The following is a 22,111-nucleotide window of genomic DNA, read 5'->3' on the forward strand; positions in this document are numbered from 1 at the left end:
CATTCACTTGCTCTGCAATCTGATTTACACACTTTCCTCTATTTTTGTTGGAGTCAAACACCATCTTATATGTGTGTCTTTCTCACAGAACCCCAAGACTTTCCCCCTGGGAGAGGGAAATGAAGTATTTTTAGCAGTTGCACTTCTGTGTTGCTTGTCATCTCTTTGTCCCTCCTTTTTTTCCATATTTCCTGATTCAAGTCCATGGGAAAGATATATCCTCCACCCAGTTTCTCACTTTCGCTCTGTTGCCATTGGCTTCCTGCCGCTGCTCGTCAACAATTCTCTGCCCTAGGGAAGACGTCTCCATAGTAACTGCCTTCGCTGAGGCAACTCGTCAGGACGTTCAGTGGAGCCAGGTTATTTCAGCACGATTCAGCGATTTACATAGAGCCAAAACATGTCTTTTGACACTGGGCTAGATAAGAGGTGAAGAAGATGACAGGAAAGAGAAAGCAAAAAGAAATGAAGGACAGAAAGAGCGAGAGAAAGAAAGAAAGTCAATCAATGAGAGAAAGCAAACCAAACCATTGTAAATAAAGGAGGGGTGAAGAGGTTTTGTCTGGGATGTAAAGGGCAAGAAAAGAAAATCATCCCTGTGCATGCGTTTGTTTGCACAAGTCCTTCTCCTAAGGAAGTCTGTGAAGCAGCATCCCAGTGGAAAATTGTATTGCTCAGAGTCAGGGGTGCTTTTCCAAAACATGACTGAGAACTTATTTCTCCTAAAATATCTCGTAAAAATTAGTCAATTGACATGCTGTCAACAGAGCTATAAATTTAGCGTGGATAGTAGCAACATGATCTTATGAGTATTTGCATGTATTTATACTTAAAATGTGTCAATACCACGGCATGCGTACATTTACCTTTGTTTGCATAGGCACTAAACGTACAATATTGATTTTTTGACAGCTTCTTAAACTAATTTACGAATGAACAGCTTTACAGAAGTACAAATATTTACGAATCTTTATTTAATCTGTGAATACTTAATTCATGGAATTAATTGGTTAATTCTACTATATGATCAACGAGATTTTGGGTGATGTGTGCTTTTGAGTGAGATTTACGCGACTTCACAGAGTAGATCGAGATGGTATATTGTAAGTAAATGAACTGTTTCATTTTTTTAATATTGTTGAAAGTGGTTTTGTATAGGTTGTGTGCATGTGTGACCTATGAGTGTGTACAAATCTTTATTTAATCTGTGAAGTATTCACAATTAATTAGTATTCACCAATTAATTCATGGAATTATTTGGTTAATTCTACTATATTTATGACCAACGAGATTTTGGGTGATGTGTGCTTTTGAGTGAGATTTACGCGACTTCACAGAGTAGATCAAGATGGTATATTGTAAGTAAAATTATTGTCACTACATTTTTTTCTGTCTGTTTCATTTTTTTTTATATTGTTGAAAAGTGGTTTTGTAGAGATTGTGTGTATGTGTGACCTATGAGTGTGAAGAAGGGAGGTTTCAGTTGCACAATGATGGGCTGCTATATAAAGAAGTGGGTTCTGTCATCATTAAAGTTCATATTCCTTTCTGTCAGACTGTATTTATTGCCTGAACATGCAAATAGTCCACCCCACATTAAACTAAATGGGTTTTGAAAATCCAACAAGCACAACTTTTTCTAATGATTCCATGTCCATACTATGTGGTATCTTCCCATTAGCAATTCATGAGTTCCCTGAGGACATCTTCACCAAAGAACAGCGGAAGAGAGGTGCCATACTGCTACACGTGCTATGTGTGAGTGAGATGCATCTATCTATCTATCTATCTATCTATCTATCTATCTATCTATCTATCTATCTATCTATCTATCTATCTATCTATCTATCTATCTATCTATCTATCTATCTATCTATCTATCTAGAGTATATATCTATCTAATCTTCTCTCTTCTTGTTGCAGGCCATCTATATGTTCTACGCACTTGCTCTTGTTTGCGATGACTATTTTGTCCCCTCCCTGGAGAAGATCTCAGAGGTGAGTCAAGCCACCTGTCAGACATTTCAGCTGGAAAACGAATGACAACACGTTACTTTTGCCATTTCTCTGAAAACGAAGTGATGACAGCCTTGTTTCCCTGATCCCATGGGTCAGCACTGATGCTTTGTGTCATGAACTCTGGGTTAAGTGTTAATTAACACATCAAGATTGGAAGGTGTGTTTCCTTTTGGGAAATTCCCTTTATTCATGTTCCTTTAGGAAATTACCTTTGTTCACAATTTGTCAGGATTTAATAATTCCTTTAAAACAGCAGAGATTCATGCCACTGGGAACCCTTGTGAAAAAGAAGTAAACTTAGCATACTTTTAAAAAGAGTACTTATTACAGAAACAATATACTTTAAAATAATATACATAAGTTCTGCCACTGTTATGTTCTGTTAGTTTCTGTTTTCATGGACTTTCAGTTTGTTTTCATTTGTCACCTGTCCTTGTGCAGATTCCGCCACTCATCTGTCTCCTTGGTTACCGTCATTATTAGTTCATATGTGTCAGCTGTGTTTAATTAACTATCTTCATTTGTGTTTAGTACTTAAGTTGTTCCCTCTCCTGCACTCCTGGTGTGGTCACAGTTATGTTATTGTGTTTGCTATCTGTCTGCCTGCTTAAGGGAATAGCATTATTAAAACTATTGTTGTTTGGAACCTTCTTCTCCTGTCTTCGTCTGTTCGCCTGCAAACACCCCGTGACATAGGGATGGGCAAATGAAGCCTCAAGAAGCACTGAGGCTTTCCCCTGATTGTTCCGGGAAAAGATTCGAAGCATCAAGAGTGTCGAAAACAGTACCATCTTGTGGCAGGTCAAATTTATAGCAACCATAAACCCGAGCGCGTGGCGCCACGCAAATAAAAGCCTGACAATGCTAAATGTTAAAATTATACAATGCTATAATATAATTCACATATTAAAGTGTGGCAATAAATTAAATGTAACAATTATATTGATACTAATTATAAAAATACCAACAGAGTTGCTTGATGCAAGTAAATGGTGGTCTAAATATTTTATGGTTTCTATGCTGTTTATATGGCAGAATATATGATCATGTAACATAGGCTATAGGCTTATTTATATATATAAAATAGTAAATGGACTTAAACTTCCAAAAACCTGTAGAGTAGTGGTCTAGAGTAGTGGTCAAACATTCCGACACGCAAAGTGAAGCATTCACGTGACTGGAAAGAAAGCAAGGCTTCGTTTTTCATTGATCATGTGTTTCTTTGAAAACAATACGCGCTCTGGCACGTAGCTTGACTAGCTTCATGAGAAATTGTGCCGCGAACTCGATACATGCTTTGAAGCTTCAGTGTCATAAGTAACATGACAGATGACAGGACCAAAAATGGACTACACAGCGCAATTCACTGCTGTGGCTCATGAGAGCCAGAACTTTTTCGTTTTCACCAAAAGATTTTGCCATCTTGCACTCACCTGCCCTTATGATGACGAGACCCTGAAGTCACTTTTCTGGATCGGGGCAAACTATTATCATCCCCCCCCCCCCCACTCGCTGCGGCGAGTGAGCCAGAGCCCGTGGACAAGAGCATACCATCACCCCGGAAGTGGAGTCCTATCAACTCCCACCCAGTATCAGAATCATCTTTATTGTCACAAGGGAACTGTGACTGTATCTGTGTGTAAGTGCAACAATATGAACTGGGATTTATTCTTTGCGGTATCCTGTGTGGACTGCATCATAATTACAGTCAGCCTATCAAGTTTGGTTGCATCACCACCACCACAATGTTGGGGATGCCCTGCCAGGACGTCGAGTCGCAGGTCATGCAACCACCAGCAGCGCCTGTCCAAGAGGATACTGCGAGCTACCTCCAGCCTCGGATCGCTTCGCTCCATCTTGGCCTGTCGATCTGTCTCCTACGATGTTCGTCGCCGCGACATCGCTTGGGTCTCCAGAACCAGCGATATCACTCAGCTCCCTTGACCCTTCATCTGGGCCATCGGATCCACCGGCTCTGTCTCCATCAGTCGTCGCCCAGATGTCAAAAGCCATGCCATCTGTGCCATCAGTAACTCTGCATCGTTGCCGCTGGGGTCTCGTCGTCCTACCATCACAATCCCTTTGAGCCGTCCTGCCGTCACCAGCCCATCGCCACATCCTGCCATCATCCCTCCTTGTCTGCCCCTCACTATACCATCACCTCGTCCAACTCCAAAGCCCCCTGTGACCCTCCCTCTGTTGTTCCGTCAGGGGGAGCATGATGTCACCATTATGTTCTGTTAGTTTCTGTTTTTGTGAAAAGACACATTTGTCACCTGTCCTTGTGCAGATTCCCGCCACTCATCTGTCTCCTTGGTTACCGTCATTATTAGTTTATATGTGTCAGCTGTGTTTAATTAATTATCCTCATTTCTGTTTAGTACTTAAGTTGTTCCCTCTCCTGCACTCCTTGTCCGGTCACAGTTATGTTATTCGTGTTTGCTATCTATCTATCTGTCTGCCTTCGGGAACAGTATTATTAAAACTATTGTTGTTTAGAACCTTCTTCGTCTGTTCGCCTGCAAATACCCCGTGACAATATCAAACTGAATGCAATGTTTTCAGACACTTAACTGTATGTTAATTGTAATTAAATGAAACCTGGTTGTGCTTTGGCTTGACCTTGCCAATGCCTATGGTTCAATACCTCATAAGCTAGTTGAGACTGCCTTGGATCAACACCATGGTGGCATATGCGCAAAAAAAAAAAATGGGCTAATGTGTTTAAAGCTTAATTTTTCGTCAGGCACTAAATTGCAGACTCTCATTAATCTACGCAGTTGCAGGGTTCACTTGTTTAAGCAGCAATCAAGGCAAACAGATCAGAGAGAAATTTTACGTTTCAAACCAAAACAAAAGGAAGGAAAGAAAAATAATGTGTGGGCTGATCCGCACATCTCTACTGTAAAATAACACGTCATCTGGATCCAACACAAGAGAAGTATTAGTAATAGTAAAAAATTGTCTATTGAGCAAGTTACCCAATACATTTCATAATCCAATGAGTGCTGAACATTAAGTGGCATACATCTACCCAAAATATTTCACAACCAGAACGGAACTAACATAAGGGATAATCCACGGCTAGGTGTGCATTAAACAATTTTAATGCACGATGTGGAGGCAAAGAACCACCTGACGTGAAACGAAGACTTGGAATGGTAAAAATTACGTTTTTTTCATCAGTTCCCTAGTAAAAAAAAGTATTTGAAACACATGTATACTTAAATGTATTTGAAATCCATTTATTTTGTGCTAAGTATACTATGTACTTTATAAAAATTACCCTGCACTTGTACTTTTGGTATACTAAACTTGTATACTTCAAGTCTGCTAAATTGGAACAACTAATTTTGTACTAAATGCACTTTAATTGTGGAGAAGTAGTGCTGAAGTCCAAATAAATATATACTTAAGTATACTCGATTGTGCTAAAGTGGAACTGGTACACTTTAAATATCTTGCATGCATTTGAAGAGTGATATTATACAGAGATCATACAATCCTTATTAATAATGATATTAAAACTCATTTTTGGCTTAATATTAAGAAATGTGCATTGTGCAATAAAGAAATAGTCCAAATAAAGTTGAATTATAATTTTTTATCAGTAAGTCTTAAATGATATGTCAATACATATGTTAATGGATTTGAAGTATACTGTCTACAGGTCGTTAGATCTAGCATTCTGCCCACTTTATACACACACCAACTTTTTATTTATTTAAATTTGGTAAATAAATTTAAAAGAAAAAATTGGTATAAAGATGCATCCTAGGATGCACTGGGACACATCCTAAGTGATGTTTCTGAGTTCCTCTTGTGTTTCAGGTCTTTCATCATTATACTCCCTCAGGTGACCCAGCTAGGGTTGAACAGACCCTGACTTGTGAACTAGCAGCATTAGCCCACGAATCACTCCTCCTGATCCACAGCTATCTAGATCCACTAGCCCTCTCTGCAGTTTCCATTGTAGACTTAATAGAAGTAATTTCGTAATTACTTCTATTGTGTTTTAAATGTACTGCTGAATGTACTGATAAGCATTTATGGTATACTAAATATATTTTATTGTCAGTTCTAATGAAACTTGTAGGTCATGTATTTTAATATATTTGTAATTACACAAAGTTTGTAATGATAAAGTTGCAATTTAGTACCTTTAAAATATAATGTAATATTAAAATTTATATAATCTGCATGTACAAATAATATTTTTTTTTTTTTTTTTTTTTTTATATATACTTTTTGGTGTACATTACAAGTGCACATTCAGTACAATAGAGCACACTTCTTTTTAGCAAGGGAAGTTTGGTTGATGTACATGGCATTTGGTGTGGTATCCATGAGTGCAGATAAATATTTTGAAACATTGTGTAAGACACTGTACAAGGAATCGTCAAAGAGACAGTTTTATTATTTTCTTATTATTGCTAGTACCCATGATTAATCATCTACTGTATATAATGCTTTTCACTAGAATCTGCAGCTGAGTGAAGATGTGGCTGGAGCTACTTTTATGGCTGCTGGAAGTTCTGCTCCCGAATTATTTACTTCCTTAATTGGTCAGTTTTATTTTTCACTACCTTTGATTACCTACCTCCACTTGATTGGTTATGATTGGTTAAGATGTGCACATACTACTTTTTATATATTACATTGCAAAAGTCCTGTCCTCAATACTGTGATGACAGATTTATGCATTTTTTTAACAAAATGTTGACCTTTTTTTAAAAGGTAAATCATAATTTACTCACCTTCATTACAAACCCATTGAACACAAAAGGAGACATTTTAAATATTCAAGTTGTTCTTTTCCATACAATGAAAGCATATAATGTCAGATGCAGTATGGCATGACTTTCAGTTAAGCTTATGTTGAAACTGTTCAATACTTTAAATATATTATAGACAATTCATTATAGTATGACTTTCTTTTACAATATATATACGTAATTTCCTGTAAATCTGCTTTGAAACAATGTGTATTGTATAAAGCAGCACACAAATAAATAAGAATTGACTTGATGAAGTTACTAGGGGCTGTCAAGCTACTGAGGACAGAAATGTAAGTCCTTATTTACTGAAAATCTCGTTCAAATGAATATATAGTTAATTTTTTCAGTTTGTTACCTTCAAACAGTTATTATATTCCTTCAGAAAAATAGCTGAAACATTCTTCAAAAGTTAATCCTTTTGTGTTCTTTGGATGAAATGTATACAGGTTTGGAACAACATCAAGGTATATTTATCATAGGTGCTCTACTAATTAAATCGCTAAACTGTGCATTTTTACCAAGTCCATTGAGTTCTTTTTTATATATAATTTTAACCACATGGTAAAATGTGAAATTTGTTTAATGATCAATGTAATTCCTCTGCCACATATTGTTACCATTGTTCATGTGCTTGATGACAGGTGTATTTATCACAGAGGGGGATGTAGGCGTAGGCACCATTGTAGGGTCGGCTGTCTTCAACATACTGGTCATCATTGGAGTGTGTGGCATCTTTGCCCGTCAGGTAGACATACTGATCTAATCTGACCTCATCATTCATTCATCTCAGCTTATGAGAAAATTTTAGCAGAAGCATAAAAATTGTGTGAGGAAGGTACAAATGAACTTTGCGAGAAAAAGTCAGAATTGTGAAAAATAAACTTGCAATTGCAAGAAAAAAAAGTCTTGTGAGCTGACACTTGGAATAAAACACTTGAAATAAGAATATTGCCACAGTTTCTTGTGTGTTCATTTGTGCCCTAGACGGTGGTCCTTACCTGGTGGCCTATGTTCAGAGACTCGTTGTACTACATCTTCTCAGTGCTGGCCTTGATTTTGGTGAGTATGTGGGTACATATGAGAGAGGACAAAAGAGAAGAGAAATAGTATAAAGCAAATTATATTGTTTTATTAAGGCAGGGTTTTGCAAATGGGTGTTCATGAGGGAACTGCAGGGGATGCATGGGTTGATGAAAAGCTAATGAATTAATTCAACTAAATGTAACATCGAAATAACCAAATTGGGCTGCAGAATTCATTGAAATAAAACTAAAATAGCAATATATATTATTAAATCGAGATTATCAAATCGAAGAAGTTCCCTTTTGAGTGGAACTCAATGCTGCGTAATGACTTTGACGCTATGGGAACACTTCTGCATGAGCCGGTGTCTGAAGCACGTGTGGAAAAAGACAGTCTTGATTGGTCAACTGCATGGTCAGGTGACATAGCATCAGTGTGTAATTAAGAACATAAATAGATGCCTGAAATGCACATCACCAGCTTCTCAAGAGAAGAAATCCAGGCAGATGACACATTTGCAGAGATTACGGGTCCGCAACCAAATAAGGCCGAAGGAAATGTTGAGCAGACGGGTGTTCCCCTTTCTTTCTCTCCTTCCTCCGACTATGTACAAACAATGATCTCATCATTCTTTTATGTATCTTTGTATCTATAAGTTTCTTACATCTTTCTCCCTGTATCTAAAAGAAATAAGTTATATTGACAGTACTTCTAGCCATCCTCCAGACTGTGTTGTAACTGGCTGATTATTGGCTGTGCTTAATAAGCTCTCTATTTTAGCACTTTCCTCTCAATTTTAAATGCTAAATAGGCATCAGGATCTTAGGAGTTTTAGATGTACGTTATGTATATATATATATATATATATATATATATATATATATATATATATATATATATATATATTAGTATATTCATGTGTCTCATTTTTTACAGCTGAGGCATATCTGCAGACCTCGAGTTCCTTCCTGGGGTCTTTCCATAGTTCTGGAAGTCTTATCAGAGGCTCTGGTTGAGCCCTTGGAGTCAGACTCAGAGAAGTTTCTGACTTTACTTAAGAGACAGAGCAGAGAAAGAGCAGATGATAAGAAAACAAAGGAAATGATTGTGGATTTTAGGAGGGTCGTTAGGAGCCTTCCTCTTCCTATCTACATTAGAGGAACATCTATTGAGGTCATCCCTAGTTTCAAATATCTGGGAAGATACATCGACCATGACCTAACCTGGCATACTAATGCCATGAGTATAATAAAGAAGGCCAATCAATGGCTGTACTTCTTGAGGAGGCTCAAGAGGGCTGGGCTGGGCACCACAGTCCTTACATCCTTCTATAGGTGTGCAGTGGAGAGTATCACCACGTCAGGTGTTACTGTGTGGTTTGGAAACTGTTCTGCCACAGATAGGAATTCTCTGCAGCTGTCTGTGGTGAAATCGGCATTTGAAGATATTTACAGTAGTAGATGCAGGGACAGGGCTGCCAGTATTACGAAGGACTCTTCCCACCCTGCCTATGGACTGTTTGCCCCGCTTCTCTCAGGAAGAAGGTTGCGCTCCATCCAGGAAAGAACAACTAGGCTCAGGAACAGTTTTTTTCCAGAGGCTGTTCGACTGACAAATTATTGCTCTTCTGCTCTGCGTGCAATAATATAGATACGTGCATGTGTAATACAGTTTCGATGTTTTTTTTTTGTTGTTTTTTTAATAACAGTATTATTTAGACATGTTATGTGCAATAATATTTGACTATTTATGTCCTAATTTATCACTAATTATTGCACTGTTTTATTCTTGCATTGCCTATTCTAGTTTTTTATTGCTATTATGCTATTTATTAACGAAGCTGCTTAGACATACTCCCTAGTTTCAAATGTTTTTATTGGTTAATGTTTTTATTTTGTTTTTTGACCGGATCCTTACTTAGTTTTGTTCCTTCATGTAAAAATGTGTATGGAATGACAATAAAAGACCCTTGAACCTTGAACTCTTGAACCTTGAGAACTGGAGATTTGCAGGCCCTTTCAGTTGCCCCCTCCTGCTTCGTTTTTGCCCCATGGACTAGACAAAGTTCTATTGTACCCGAGATTGGGTTACGTATAGGTGCTGTTTTGCGATCGCACATTCGGTCATCTTTTAAGCCTTTTCTCCTCCACCGTTTGACTTGCAAGAGTAAGAAAGGCTTCATCTCTTGTTCCCAGTCAGGATTATTCCTTCTGCACACATTTATATAGTTCTTCAGTTGGATGGATTTTACCCCAGGATTCAGGTCCTTTTGGGTATAATCTTACTTTTCTGGCCATAAGGTTTATAAAACGAAAGTCACAGCCTTATTGGTTTGTTGTTTCTCTTTGCTAATGAGGTGCGCAGTGCCCACTTACTGTAGCATTAAGCATACCATACTAAGAGTGTGGTAGGCTTAAGGTGCACCATTATGAAATGTTTTGTGCTACAACGGGCTGTCCCTTTCTGCTCATATTCATGGGTTTTATTCTACAGTATATTGAATTGTATTGCAAAGGAAGGATTCTTAGGAATCTTATGGAGGCTAAAAGGTCTGTGCGTATCCATACTTCACAACCTAATTGCCTTAGTATCTTCCAGTCTTTGTGATTCAAAAGGTGTTCTCTGTGGAGAAGTTTAGCCTTTATATTAGGTTAAGTTCCTTTTCAGGTCTGTGAAGTGCACAGTATGTTTCACCTCCTGGCACCCAGGGGACTACCTTCTTAGAGAAATACTCTAAGATTGTGCCCTTTCAGTCTTGACAATGTCAGTTACCTGTGGGACGTGGTAGGCTTCGTCCTTGGGGTAATGAGGCACACTCTGCATGGAGTGTACTGTGTACGCCTCTTGGGGCTTTTTTTAGAATTAATATCCCTTAATATGTTTGAGCTCCGGCAGGCTGGTCCTTTCCACACAATCATGGATGTTTTTTGTTGAATTGGATTGACCCCAGGCTTTGACTCCTTTGTGTTAACCCTCTGGGGTCTGATTGTGTTTTTGGGCCCTGGTTAAGTGTTGACATTCCCTGACGTGTGCTTTTTTCAGTTGCTTTTAAACATATTAATGGCTAAAGTCTCATTACACTGTATTCAGCACAAACGGGGCTACAATAATATGTGAGAAACATGTATGTACATGTTTGTATTTTGGAGAAAATAATGTTTATGTGTGGTTATAGAAAAAAAAAATTAAGTCACTGAAATAAGATCACAAAAAACATATTAAATACTTGTCCACAAGACTTCTGAGAACTGGCTCTTGTAGCCTATAGGTTTAAAGGTGAACTAAGTAACTTTTTTTACCTTAACTGAACAGCTTCGGAGTCATTGGAATGGTTATATTACTTATTTCGGGTTGAATGGTGGTCGTTTCGCACCCCCCTGGTGCCCGTGAGCGGAAAATACGCACTTGCAACTTTGAGCCGGCGGGCCGCCGGCCGCCGTGTCAGGAAGTCTCGCGTGATATCAGGTCTCGCGATGTAAACAATTGCTTTACGGCCAAAAGAAATCTGCTAAAATGCTGTCATTATTGCGCTCCCTCACGCTGTCCGAACCCGAATGAAGAAGACGTTTTAAAGAATGTCCCATCTGCTTTGATGTCGTTGATCTATAGCCTCTGGTGTCTGAGAATCACCAACGAGTTTTTACAACAGTGTTGTCAAATATCTATTCCGAAGCTGTGGGGGGAGCTCTAGAGAGAAACCTGCGAGCAAAAAGCGAGAATACAGCGAAGAAATCCCGAAGCTACTGAGTGCTGCTTTAACTTCAAAATGATGTGATTATCATCCTGCCTACTCATTCACATAAAACAATATTTTGATATAAATTTTGTAAGAGACTTTTTGTTTACAAAGGCCATATGAGAGTAGGCATGAATGATCATGAATAATGCTTTGATTCACACCTGAGGAGGTTAAAACCCTGCCCCTAATGAGCCTTTCAGTCAGGTATGTGACTGAGAGGGAACTACAAGGAAGAAAGTGAGGACAAAAAAAATAAAAAAAATAAAAATAATTATATATATACAGTACTGTGCAAAAGTCTTTGGCATGTTAATATCCAAATTTGCTAACAAAAGCTTCATTGATGTGGCAGTAGACTATTTTATAGTAAACACTTCATAATCTATCCAAAACAGGTCAACGTAATCTTGTCTAAACCTTCATATTACGTCTGTAACATATTATATATCGTATTTATGTTATATTATGGCGCATATAAATGTTAATTTCCAGTTTAATATGATGCTTATACAAAGACATTTTTATTTCAACATATTTCAGTCGATTTCACTCATCTCAGTTTAGCAATATAGTTTTGGAAAAGCCAAACTAGTCAATGTGTACATGTTCATGTAAAAATTGTATGTTTACTAAAGTAAGTATGTGAAGTAAATGAAACCGTGCATCTGCGCCATTCATTCACACAGATACATGCATAACATGCAGGATTCAAATTTAAAGAGTGTTTTTGCAGTTTACAGACACTAGTCCATATCGCGATTCGAATAAAGAATAAGAATAAAGAACTTACCCTTCACCAGGGTTCACCAATCTCGGTCCTGGAGGGCCGCTGTCCTGCAGAGTTTAGCTCCAACCAGCTCCAACACACCTGTTTAAAAGTTTCTAGTATGCCTAATGAGACCTTGATTAGCTGGTTCAGGTGTGTTTAATTGGGGTTGGAGCTAAACTCTGCAGGACAGCGGCCCTCCAGGACCGAGATTGGTGAACCCTGCCCTTCACAATCCTCAGCTGGGTCATTTGCTCCTCAAAATGAAACTGAAACCAGTTTAATTTCGAAACCAGACTGCTCTTATTCTGAGGTAAATTATTCCAGGATTATTCCTCACCATGTCCCAAGACAACGTAGTACATGTAGATGAAGTACATGAATCTGATTAAACTTGTGGGCGTTGACACTGTTTGCATGGATCGTCTCAGGACATTAGCATTTGAGTAGCATGCGCTCTGCATTGCCGTGCTCACATTATCAGATAATGAGCTGACACGAGAACGACTGACATCTCTCTTTCCATACAGATTACATAAACAGAGAATATTTGTTTTTGTTTCGAATTAGATCATTTAAAAGAAGAAACTTAAATGTTTATAAAGATATTTGTGCGCTGAGTTTTGTTTAATTTTAAAGATGTTCTCCTGAAAAAAGTTCACGGAGACCGAGACGGCAGAAAGCACACCCTGTTTGTTTTTGTTTATTTTACAAAAGCACAATGTTTTGTTTTGATTGTAAGTGAACACATACAAAAGTAGACCTTTTACAGTTTCATATAACCATAAATTTTAAGTCGATTTTGCCACTTGTGAAGAAAATCCAGCAAAACACGCTGATTCGTTGTCGACCCCAGAGGGTTACACCGTTCTTTAGACTAAAGGGTTTGTGCATGTTCGTACTTCACAGCCTTGTTGGTCATGTATTTTTTCAGTATAGCGACGTGGTTATTAACGTTCCCATAGAGTTGAGTTCCACTCAAAAGGGAACATCTCAGGTTACCTATGTAACCCCATTCACTGAGAAGGAATGAGACACTCTGTCGCTTTGGCATACTTCACGCAATGCCAGAAAATATCTCCCTTCAGACAATTAGAAACTGGTGATGTGAATATCATGCGTCTATTTGTGGTCTTAGTGATGCACTGAAGCTATGTCACGTGACTATGCTGTTGGCCAATTGGGATTGGCGTTTTCCACACATGCTTCAGACACAGGCTCACTCAGAAGATTTCCCATAGCATCAACATCATGATGCAGCGTCTTGTGCAGTGTCAAGACATTTCCATCATCTTACCAATATTTAGCCAAAATAAAAGCTTGAGGTTCTGTAATGTTAAAAGCTCGAAGGTTTGAGCATTTGAAAGTAAGGTATTTAAGACATAAATATTTGTATTGCAACTTGTAGTGTTAGTTGGTTCTTGTAAAGAGTGAACCCGAATGTGTGAATACTCTTAAACGGAACTGTTTCCAAAATATTTCTTCCAATCATAATGTCATATAAAATTTGTTATATATCATTTAAATCAAACTAAATCACTTACTAAAAAAATGTTTCAATATTTTATCCGTTTACATGTGACCATTAACCGACGTCAGAGAACCGTGAACTTGTGAATGTGTCATTAAATTACTGAAATATTAACTTAAGATCTCAGGGAACACTTAAAGTAAATATTTTACATCTTAGGGGTTTGACTGAAAAAAAGTTTGTGAACCCCTTAAAAGTATAAAGACTCGATAATGACGGTCAGCGCATCTCTAGATTTACTTCTGTGGAGTTTTAATTCAAATTATACATGACGAATTCATCATTAAATTCCAGTCATTGTACCCCTTCATTTGTCCATCTTTCTCTAGGTTATCTATGATGAAAGAGTTGTATGGTAAGTCTTGTAACTGTATGTTTCTTTTACACCCATGTCCACATGTTCAAGCAGAGTAGTCTCATTATTTAGAAGCATTAGAAAGTTAATATATTTATACTTATATGAGATCTTTTTATATATGAGAGTTGTATTCGCTAACAATCTTTGTATCCATTGTTATAGGTGGGAATCCATGCTTCTGATCTCCATGTATGGAGTCTATATCCTTATCATGAAGTGAGTATAAATAATGCTGTTCTCCACCACATTGCCTTTAGAAAGCATTCAGAGTAGTATTCTATTCATGAAGTAAAGTATTCCTCCACTTTTATCACCATTTTTCGGAACATTTTAGAAGATTTTTGAAGAGCTTTTTTTTCTCGGATACGACGAGACACACACGGGCGAGTGACGCATGTACGCAATTTCCCATTAAAACCATCCCGACTGGCCTAAAATATATAAACTCTTATAATAGGCTTACCATAGTGAATCAGAGTAATACAAAACACATTATGGAAGAAAAAATTATGATGTATTTTGAACAAAAAAAAGTTACTTAGTGTACCTTTGAGTTCTTTACAACATTTGAGAGAACATTGATATTATTTTCAAAAAGTGTCAAGTCTTATTAAGTTTTATTAGTATAGCATTCTTAACAAACCATACTCTTTCAAAGCACTGTAACTGAAAATTGTGTCTGAAAACTTCAAGTCAGCAAGTCAAAGGCTAATGTGTTATGGAAAAACTCCCAAGATGGTTAGGTTTGAGAGGAAGAAACCTTGGGAGGAATTAAGAAAGTGTAACATACAATCCTAGAATTAATACTGGAGTCTTTGTCTGGTTCTAAATCCCAAAAGAAGTTATAAAATAATAGCCTTGACCAAAACGTATTTTACACAGACCTCCCTCTTGCTTCAATCATATACCTTTTCAAGCATCTCTTCTCTTTATTGCTACGGGTTAAGAATTTCCAAGTTCAAGCTAATACATGACACCTCTTTCCTCCATATGAGAGAGATGACCCTGTTTCATTTATTGTTTAGAAAGGAGCCTGGATGAGTAACAGTGTTGTACAGACAACACAGCTTCTAGAGAGATAAGGATCTTCTAGATGACAACAGTCTTCATTAAAGACCTTTTAAGGCCATTAGGGGAAGCTGGAGTTGTCAGAGACTGAGATAAACATCCCTGCTCTCTGTTTTATTGGAGGAGGGAAACTAAAGCATGTTTTGATGCAGAGGTCTTGATAATACAAGAGACATACTTATCTCGTACAGATACAACAACCCATGTTGACAATATGAAGAGTATGTTGTGTTTTGGAGGCTGGTGTGCTTTATGTCCCCATCAAGTGCCTCAAGAGAAACAGCATCTGAAAAACCCTTTGAGAAACTATATTATGTTAGTTAACTGTGAAAAATGTACAATAATGCATTTATTGATACGTTTTAAAAAACTATAGTTTGAATAGCAATGAATTTTAAGAATTTACATTTGTGCCACACATTTCAAAGTTTCACCTAAAAATGGGCAACATCATTTTGGGCAACAGCTTCACGACAGGTAAGTATGCATGTAAGTAATAATGAAAAGTGCTTAAAATATCTGATGAAATTAAGTGAGATGAACAAGAACTAATAATTTTCACAAAAAAACATCAAAATAATGCTCTTAGACATTGTATATAATATGTTTTTAGCACTGAATGCTTATAAGAAATCTGTCTTCCAGCTTTAGAGATAAAGCACAATTAAGAATGGCTAAATATATATATAAAGAACAATTACAGACAGTGCTGCTTAAGTAGACACCAGGTACTCAAAACTGTCTCACTAGAGGGTGCTAAAATCATACCAAGAGAATGAAGGTAAATCAGGAGTGAGGATATATACTACCAGTCAAAAGTATGGAATAAGAAAGAGTTTTTAAAATTTTTAAAAGAAGTCTCTTATGCTCACCAAAGCTGCATTTATTTGATCAAAATACGGTAAAAACTAATATTGTGAAATATTAGTACAGTTCAAAATAACTGATTTCTATTGTAATATACCGTATTTTAAAATGTAATTTATTCCTATGATGCAAAGCTGAATATTCAGCATCATTACTCTGGTCTTTAGTGTCACATGATCCTTCAGAAATCATTCTAATATGCTGATTAGTGCTCAATTTATAATAATTGCTGTTATTATTATCAATGTTGAAAACAGTTTTACAGCTTTTTAGGATTATTTGATTAATAGAATGTTCAAAAGAACAGCATATTTGAAATATAAATCTTTTGTAACATTATAAATGTCTTTAAAAGTTATTTTAAATTACAATAATATTAAACACTATTAGTTATTTGTGATCAAATAAATGCAGCCTTAGTGAGCATAAGTCTCCTTTCAAAAACATGAAAAAATCTTACCGACCCCATACTTTTGAACAATAGTGTATATTTATGTAATAAAATGTAAATGTATAAAATATGACTAAATCTAGTCTGTCATAAACAGAAACTCAAACTGTTAGTTGATTTAGCCTTAAAGTCGTCATGAAACGGAAGTTGCGATAGCCTTTTCTTCCTTATTGTGACAAATCAGAGTGAAACGGCTTCTCGAACAAGAAAAAAATGTAGAATGGGATTTGATTTTGTCCATGGGGAATTGACTGGGTGGTTGTGGTTTGCTATTGGTTGGGCTCATGTGAGTGACAGGTTGTCCCGCCCTCGCGCCAGTAAACACGTCATCAGAGAAGAGAAGTCACTGCAAGTTATTTTAATCAAAGACTACAAGGCACATGAATATTGTGTAACAATGATGTGTACGGATAAATCACTTATAATAAATACAGCAATATTCCATAAAAAAATGTGAATTTTCATTTTTGATTTCATGGTGACTTTAATCTCATTCGCAGGTTTAACCGTCAGATTGCCAGCTTTGTCCAAAGATCATGTGGTAGTCCAGCTCAGTGTTGTGTCAGGAGAGAAATGCCCACAGATAAAGAGGGTGATGAAGTGGGAGTCAATTGCAACACATCCATGGTGCTGTTGAAGAAAGGTACTCATGCATGCATGTCTTTATTTTCTATAGCAGGAATGCAGCACTTCCAAACTGGTGGTTCTTCTTAATATGCATTCATTTGCTGTGTTGTTCTCAGCTCCAGCAGACTCAGGGCAGGAATCTCAAGTAGTGATGGTGGATGAGCTGCTGATCTTGAGACCACACCAGCTCTCATTCCCAGAGGCTGGGCTGCGTGTTATGATCACTCCGCATTTCTCCCCACGTACCCGTCTGTCTATGGCTGGACGCATGCTCATCAGTGAGGTGAACTTGAATTTTTTTATGTTACCTAATAATACAGACATTTAAATTCCAGTTCAATTCCTGAATTTGTTTATTTTAAATTTAAACATACTTTGTTATAAACTAGATGTACCGCATCGCGGTACAAAATATGACCGCCGCTCAGGCCTGCACTGGCTTTCCACAAAAATAAATGACGTGGAGTAATTTGGCTGTATTGCGTGTTTATGTATATACCTAAAAAAAGTAGTAGTATGTGCATGTCTGTCTGTGTGTGTGTGTGTGTGTGTGTGTGTGTGTGTATGTGTGTGTGTTTGTATATGTGTGTGTCTGTGTGTGTGTGTGTGTGTGTGTGTCTGTGCGTGTATGTATGTGTGCGTACATGTGTGCGCGTGTGTGTTTGTGTGTGTGTGTCTGTGCATGTGGATTTGTATGTGTGTGTATGGGTGTGTGTCTGTGCGTGTGGATGTCAGTGTGTGTGCATGCTTGCGTTTGTTTGTATTCCTGCATGTGTGTGTGTGACAGTATCATCCTAAACCAGCAACCCTTCGCTCAACAGCACCATCTACAGGCTGATGAGTGTACAGTCACTAAATGTGCACATAAATGAATTTATTTTATACCCCCCCATGGATGAAATTCTACGAAACTTAGCAGAGGATACCCCCAGAGGATGTCAAGTTAATCATACACATGAAATATGGTGCAGTTCTGAACATCTCCACTGAAGATAGGGGCGATTAAAGCAGAATAATATTGCATTTTCATTTTTTATGGGAGGGGCGCAAATCACAAATGAGTGATTATGGGCTAGGTTGATGTGGGCCCTTAAGAGCAACATACCATAAAAATTTCTTCATCCTCGGTGCCACGGTTCAGGTAGTTATTTAGGAAAAACTGCATTTTTTTGGGTTTGGGGGGGCCCAGCGCGGGGGGGGAGTGGCCCCCGGGGACCAAACGAAATTTTTCCTTAGAAGTCTAGTGGGGCTACATGCCCACCAAATTTCATGTTCCCCGGTGTTTCGGTGTCCCTGGTATCGTTGACGAAAAATTTACGGGGGCCCCAGAGCGGCTGGGGGAGTGGCCACCGGGGACCAAACGAAATTTTTCCGTAAAAGTCTAGTAGACCAACATACCATAAAAATTTCTTCATCCTCGGTGCCACGGTTCAGGTAGTTATTTAGGAAAAACTGCATTTTGTTGGGTTTGGGGGGGCCCAGCGCGGGGGGGGAGTGGCCCCCAGGGACCAAACGAAATTTTTCCTTAGAAGTCTAGTGGGGCTACATGCCCACCAAATTTCATGTTCCCCGGTGCTTCGGTGTCCCTGGTATCGTTGACGAAAAATTTACGGGGGCTCCAGCGCGGGGGGGGGGAGTGACCCCCGGGGACCAAACGAAATTTTTCCGTAAAAGTCTAGTAGACCAACATACCATAAAAATTTCTTCATCCTCGGTGCCACGATTCAGGTAGTTATTTAGGAAAAACTGAATTTTTTTAGGTTTGGGGGGGCCCAGCGCGGGGGGGGAGTGGCCCCCGGGGACCAAACGAAATTTTTCCGTAGAAGTCTAGTGGGGCTACATGCCCACCAAATTTCATGTTCCCCGGTGTTTCGGTGTCCCTGGTATCGTTGACGAAAAATTTACGGGGGCCCCAGCGCGGGGGGGGAAGTGGCCCCCGGGGACCAAACGAAATTTTTCCGTAAAAGACTAGTAGACCAACATACCATAAAAATTGCTTCATCCTCGGTGCCACGGTTCAGGTAGTTATTTAGGAAAAACTGCATTTTTGGGGGTTTGGGGGGGCCCAGCGCGGGGGGGGGGGAGTGGCCCCCGGGGACCAAACGAAATTTTTCCTTAGAAGTCTAGTGGGGCTACATGCCCACCAAATTTCATGTTCCCCGGTGTTTCGGTGTCCCTGGTATCGTTGACGAAAAATTCAGTAAGGTGACGAAAAAAAAAAAAAAAAAAAAACTTTGACAATCCCTATATGACCGCTTTCGCTAGCTACGCTAGCGGCGGTCATAATTATGTATATATATATATATATATATATATGTGTGTGTGTGTGTGTGTGTGTGTGTGTGTGTACAGTATATATGGGTCAATGACATGTTGTGCATATTTTTGTGTCCAAGTGCATTATTTCTATTTAAAATAATTTGATATATTCATGACATTTAAAGTATCACTTAAGTCTATAATACCTATTTAGCATGAATTCATCTTTAGTTCATTTAAATAATACACATTATTTTTTGTTTTGTTATCTTAAATCCCCAAAATGTCAGGTGGTGCAACTGTCCGACTAAGAAACTATTTAAAATGATGTCTTAATAATGAAAAGAAAAAAAAAAAGAAAAAATAAAAATACTATGGTATCATTTTAGGTTTGAAATCTTTCATATAAACAAATTTTATAAATATCAGTAGTTTTAAAGCTGTTGAGATAATTGAAAAAAAATGTGTCCAGCAATTTGTATGTCAGGGTGGCACAACTGCAAACATGGCTCTTTTATTATGAATTGACAAGGTAATAACAGTAAACATGATAATGAATCATCCAGAGGAGCCCAAATGATCCTTGTGGCAGAGTGAAGAGATTTGATTTCTCAAAGAAAAGATCTCTCTCAAATACGGGTAAAAACTGATTGGATTGGATTAGATTGGTACACTTTCCATATCAGGTGGTACAACTACAATATACATACAACTATTTGGTTGTATTGGCTGACATAAAAACAATTTTGAAAAAAAAATTAAACACTTTAAATTAAACTTAAATTAAACTTGTTTAAACACATTGTTCATGACTCAAAAATATGCATTACATCAGTTTTGAAAAGATTTGGGGGGAAAACGCCTTCTTTGAAGCTTTATTTGTCAATGTATATATTTCTTTGAATGGCAATTAATTAACTTTTCCTGTCATTCAAATTCAAATTCAAACTGATAAATGGAAAGGGGGAGTAAATTCTTAAATTCAGAATATTGCCCAACCCTGCATGAAATGTAAATTCCTCGCTTTTCTCTTTCCTGCACATTTCAGAGACAGAGGCTGCTTAGGGAGAGCGGGACCCCAGTGAAGACTTTTAGTTCTAGAGGGATAGTAAATGGAGGAAGTGCTGAACCACAGCAGACACTTGAGGACACAGAAATGATGGATGGTAAGAAAGGAGAAAAGGTGGATGTGGAAAACAATCAGCCTGAAGAAGAGGATGAGGATGGGGACGAAAGGTTCAGACCTCTTCATATTCCTGGTTAGTTCATGAAAGCAGATCGAAAGCAATTTATTGGTATTACTTTGTATACTATTCAAATAGTTTATTCTTGTGGTAAGCCGTGAATCATCTATAGGAGAATTTTTTGTTACCTTTTTCTAATATGTATTTAACTGTAAGTAATAAGTCAAGTCAAGACACATTTATTTATATTGCGGTTTATGCAATATGTATTGTTTTAAAGCATCTTCACATTAATAAACAGGAAAATAATAGTGTTATTGCTGTAAAATTATGAAACATTCCATTTCAGCAGCTCTATAGAATACAATAGTGTCAAAATTCATCTCAATTTAGTCAAGATGTTGATACCGTTCAGTTCATAACTGTTAATGTTGTAATATTCAATGTTGCAAAGTTAGTGTCATTATTCAGCTCAATTCATTTCTCATCCGAAAGTGTCAGTGTAGTTAAACTAGTAATATTACTGAATATTAACTTATAAAACCCAATTTTCACTCTGGCACAGTTTTAATCATTCCGATTGTTGAAACCAAACATAGCGCTTACATGAACGCTAAATAAATGGTAAGGTTAATCTGCGCATTTATGTGTCACAAAATACGAATCGGATCTTTTGACGTGTGCACACTGCACAAAAATACTGAGTTTCCCACTATTGGCGCGTACTTATCCTCCTACTTGTAACATGAACGCTCTGTTTCATTGTGTTTCCCTGTGACTTAGTATCTCTGTTTTGTTGATTAGTCATAATTTTCACCTGTCGTCTCATTAATTAACTCATTCCTTCCCTTTGTTCTCTTACGAGAGGTCTCTCGTACTGCGTAAGATATCTTACGCTAGGGGAAAATCCTTTTCCGCGAGATATTGAAGCCAAAAATTATCCTTAATTTTTCAATAATGCAAAATGCATTGCGGCAGCATACAGACATAGGCGAGGCAGCTCGCGCGCCTATTGGCTGTTCTGCGGCAACTGCAGCAGCCTATCGAGCGAGGCCTGGCGTGACGCCAGACCCAATGAGGGTGCTTCGCGCCCGCTGCGTCACATCCCGCCGAAACGGGCGTGGTCTAGGCCTATAAATACAGCTCGCAGGCAGCTAATATCTGATTTTTTCATCCTTCAAGCGAAGCACATGCATCGCTGGAGCTGGAGAGAAGCCGCACCGTTGAGAGAGAGCACCTTCAGCGGGACGAGTCACTGAAGTCGCTGGCCGCGCCGCCTTCCTTGCCTTCCTGCTGCGCTTTCCGGCGCCTATATCCTTTCATTCTCTGTATTGTGTGTGTGTGTGTTGCTACCGCGACACACATCCTAAAAGAGCAGCGTCTTTTTAAAGATGCCTTCCTGCAGCTCGTGCAGAGCCACACTCAGCGACGGGGACCGCCA

At 38.1% G+C, this 22,111-nt stretch overlaps 1 protein-coding gene across 1 annotated transcript in view; it reads left to right on the forward strand.

Moving 5' to 3' along the window:
• The window catches only part of LOC307156095 (sodium/potassium/calcium exchanger 3), a 60,125-nt gene that overhangs the window by 28,291 nt on the left and 9,723 nt on the right, over nucleotides 1-22,111 (forward strand). The window contains exons 3-12 of the mRNA XM_079867306.1: nucleotides 1,682-1,758; nucleotides 1,924-1,998; nucleotides 6,500-6,584; nucleotides 7,439-7,542; nucleotides 7,782-7,856; nucleotides 14,186-14,211; nucleotides 14,377-14,430; nucleotides 17,101-17,243; nucleotides 17,344-17,510; nucleotides 20,535-20,745. Of these exons, the coding sequence (XP_079723432.1) occupies nucleotides 1,682-1,758; nucleotides 1,924-1,998; nucleotides 6,500-6,584; nucleotides 7,439-7,542; nucleotides 7,782-7,856; nucleotides 14,186-14,211; nucleotides 14,377-14,430; nucleotides 17,101-17,243; nucleotides 17,344-17,510; nucleotides 20,535-20,745 (1,017 nt within the window). The remainder of the gene's footprint in view (nucleotides 1-1,681; nucleotides 1,759-1,923; nucleotides 1,999-6,499; nucleotides 6,585-7,438; nucleotides 7,543-7,781; nucleotides 7,857-14,185; nucleotides 14,212-14,376; nucleotides 14,431-17,100; nucleotides 17,244-17,343; nucleotides 17,511-20,534; nucleotides 20,746-22,111) is intronic.

The sequence above is a fragment of the Squalius cephalus genome (genome assembly GCF_949319135.1).
Source record: "Squalius cephalus genome assembly, chromosome: 3".
Lineage (NCBI taxonomy): Eukaryota > Metazoa > Chordata > Actinopteri > Cypriniformes > Leuciscidae > Squalius > Squalius cephalus.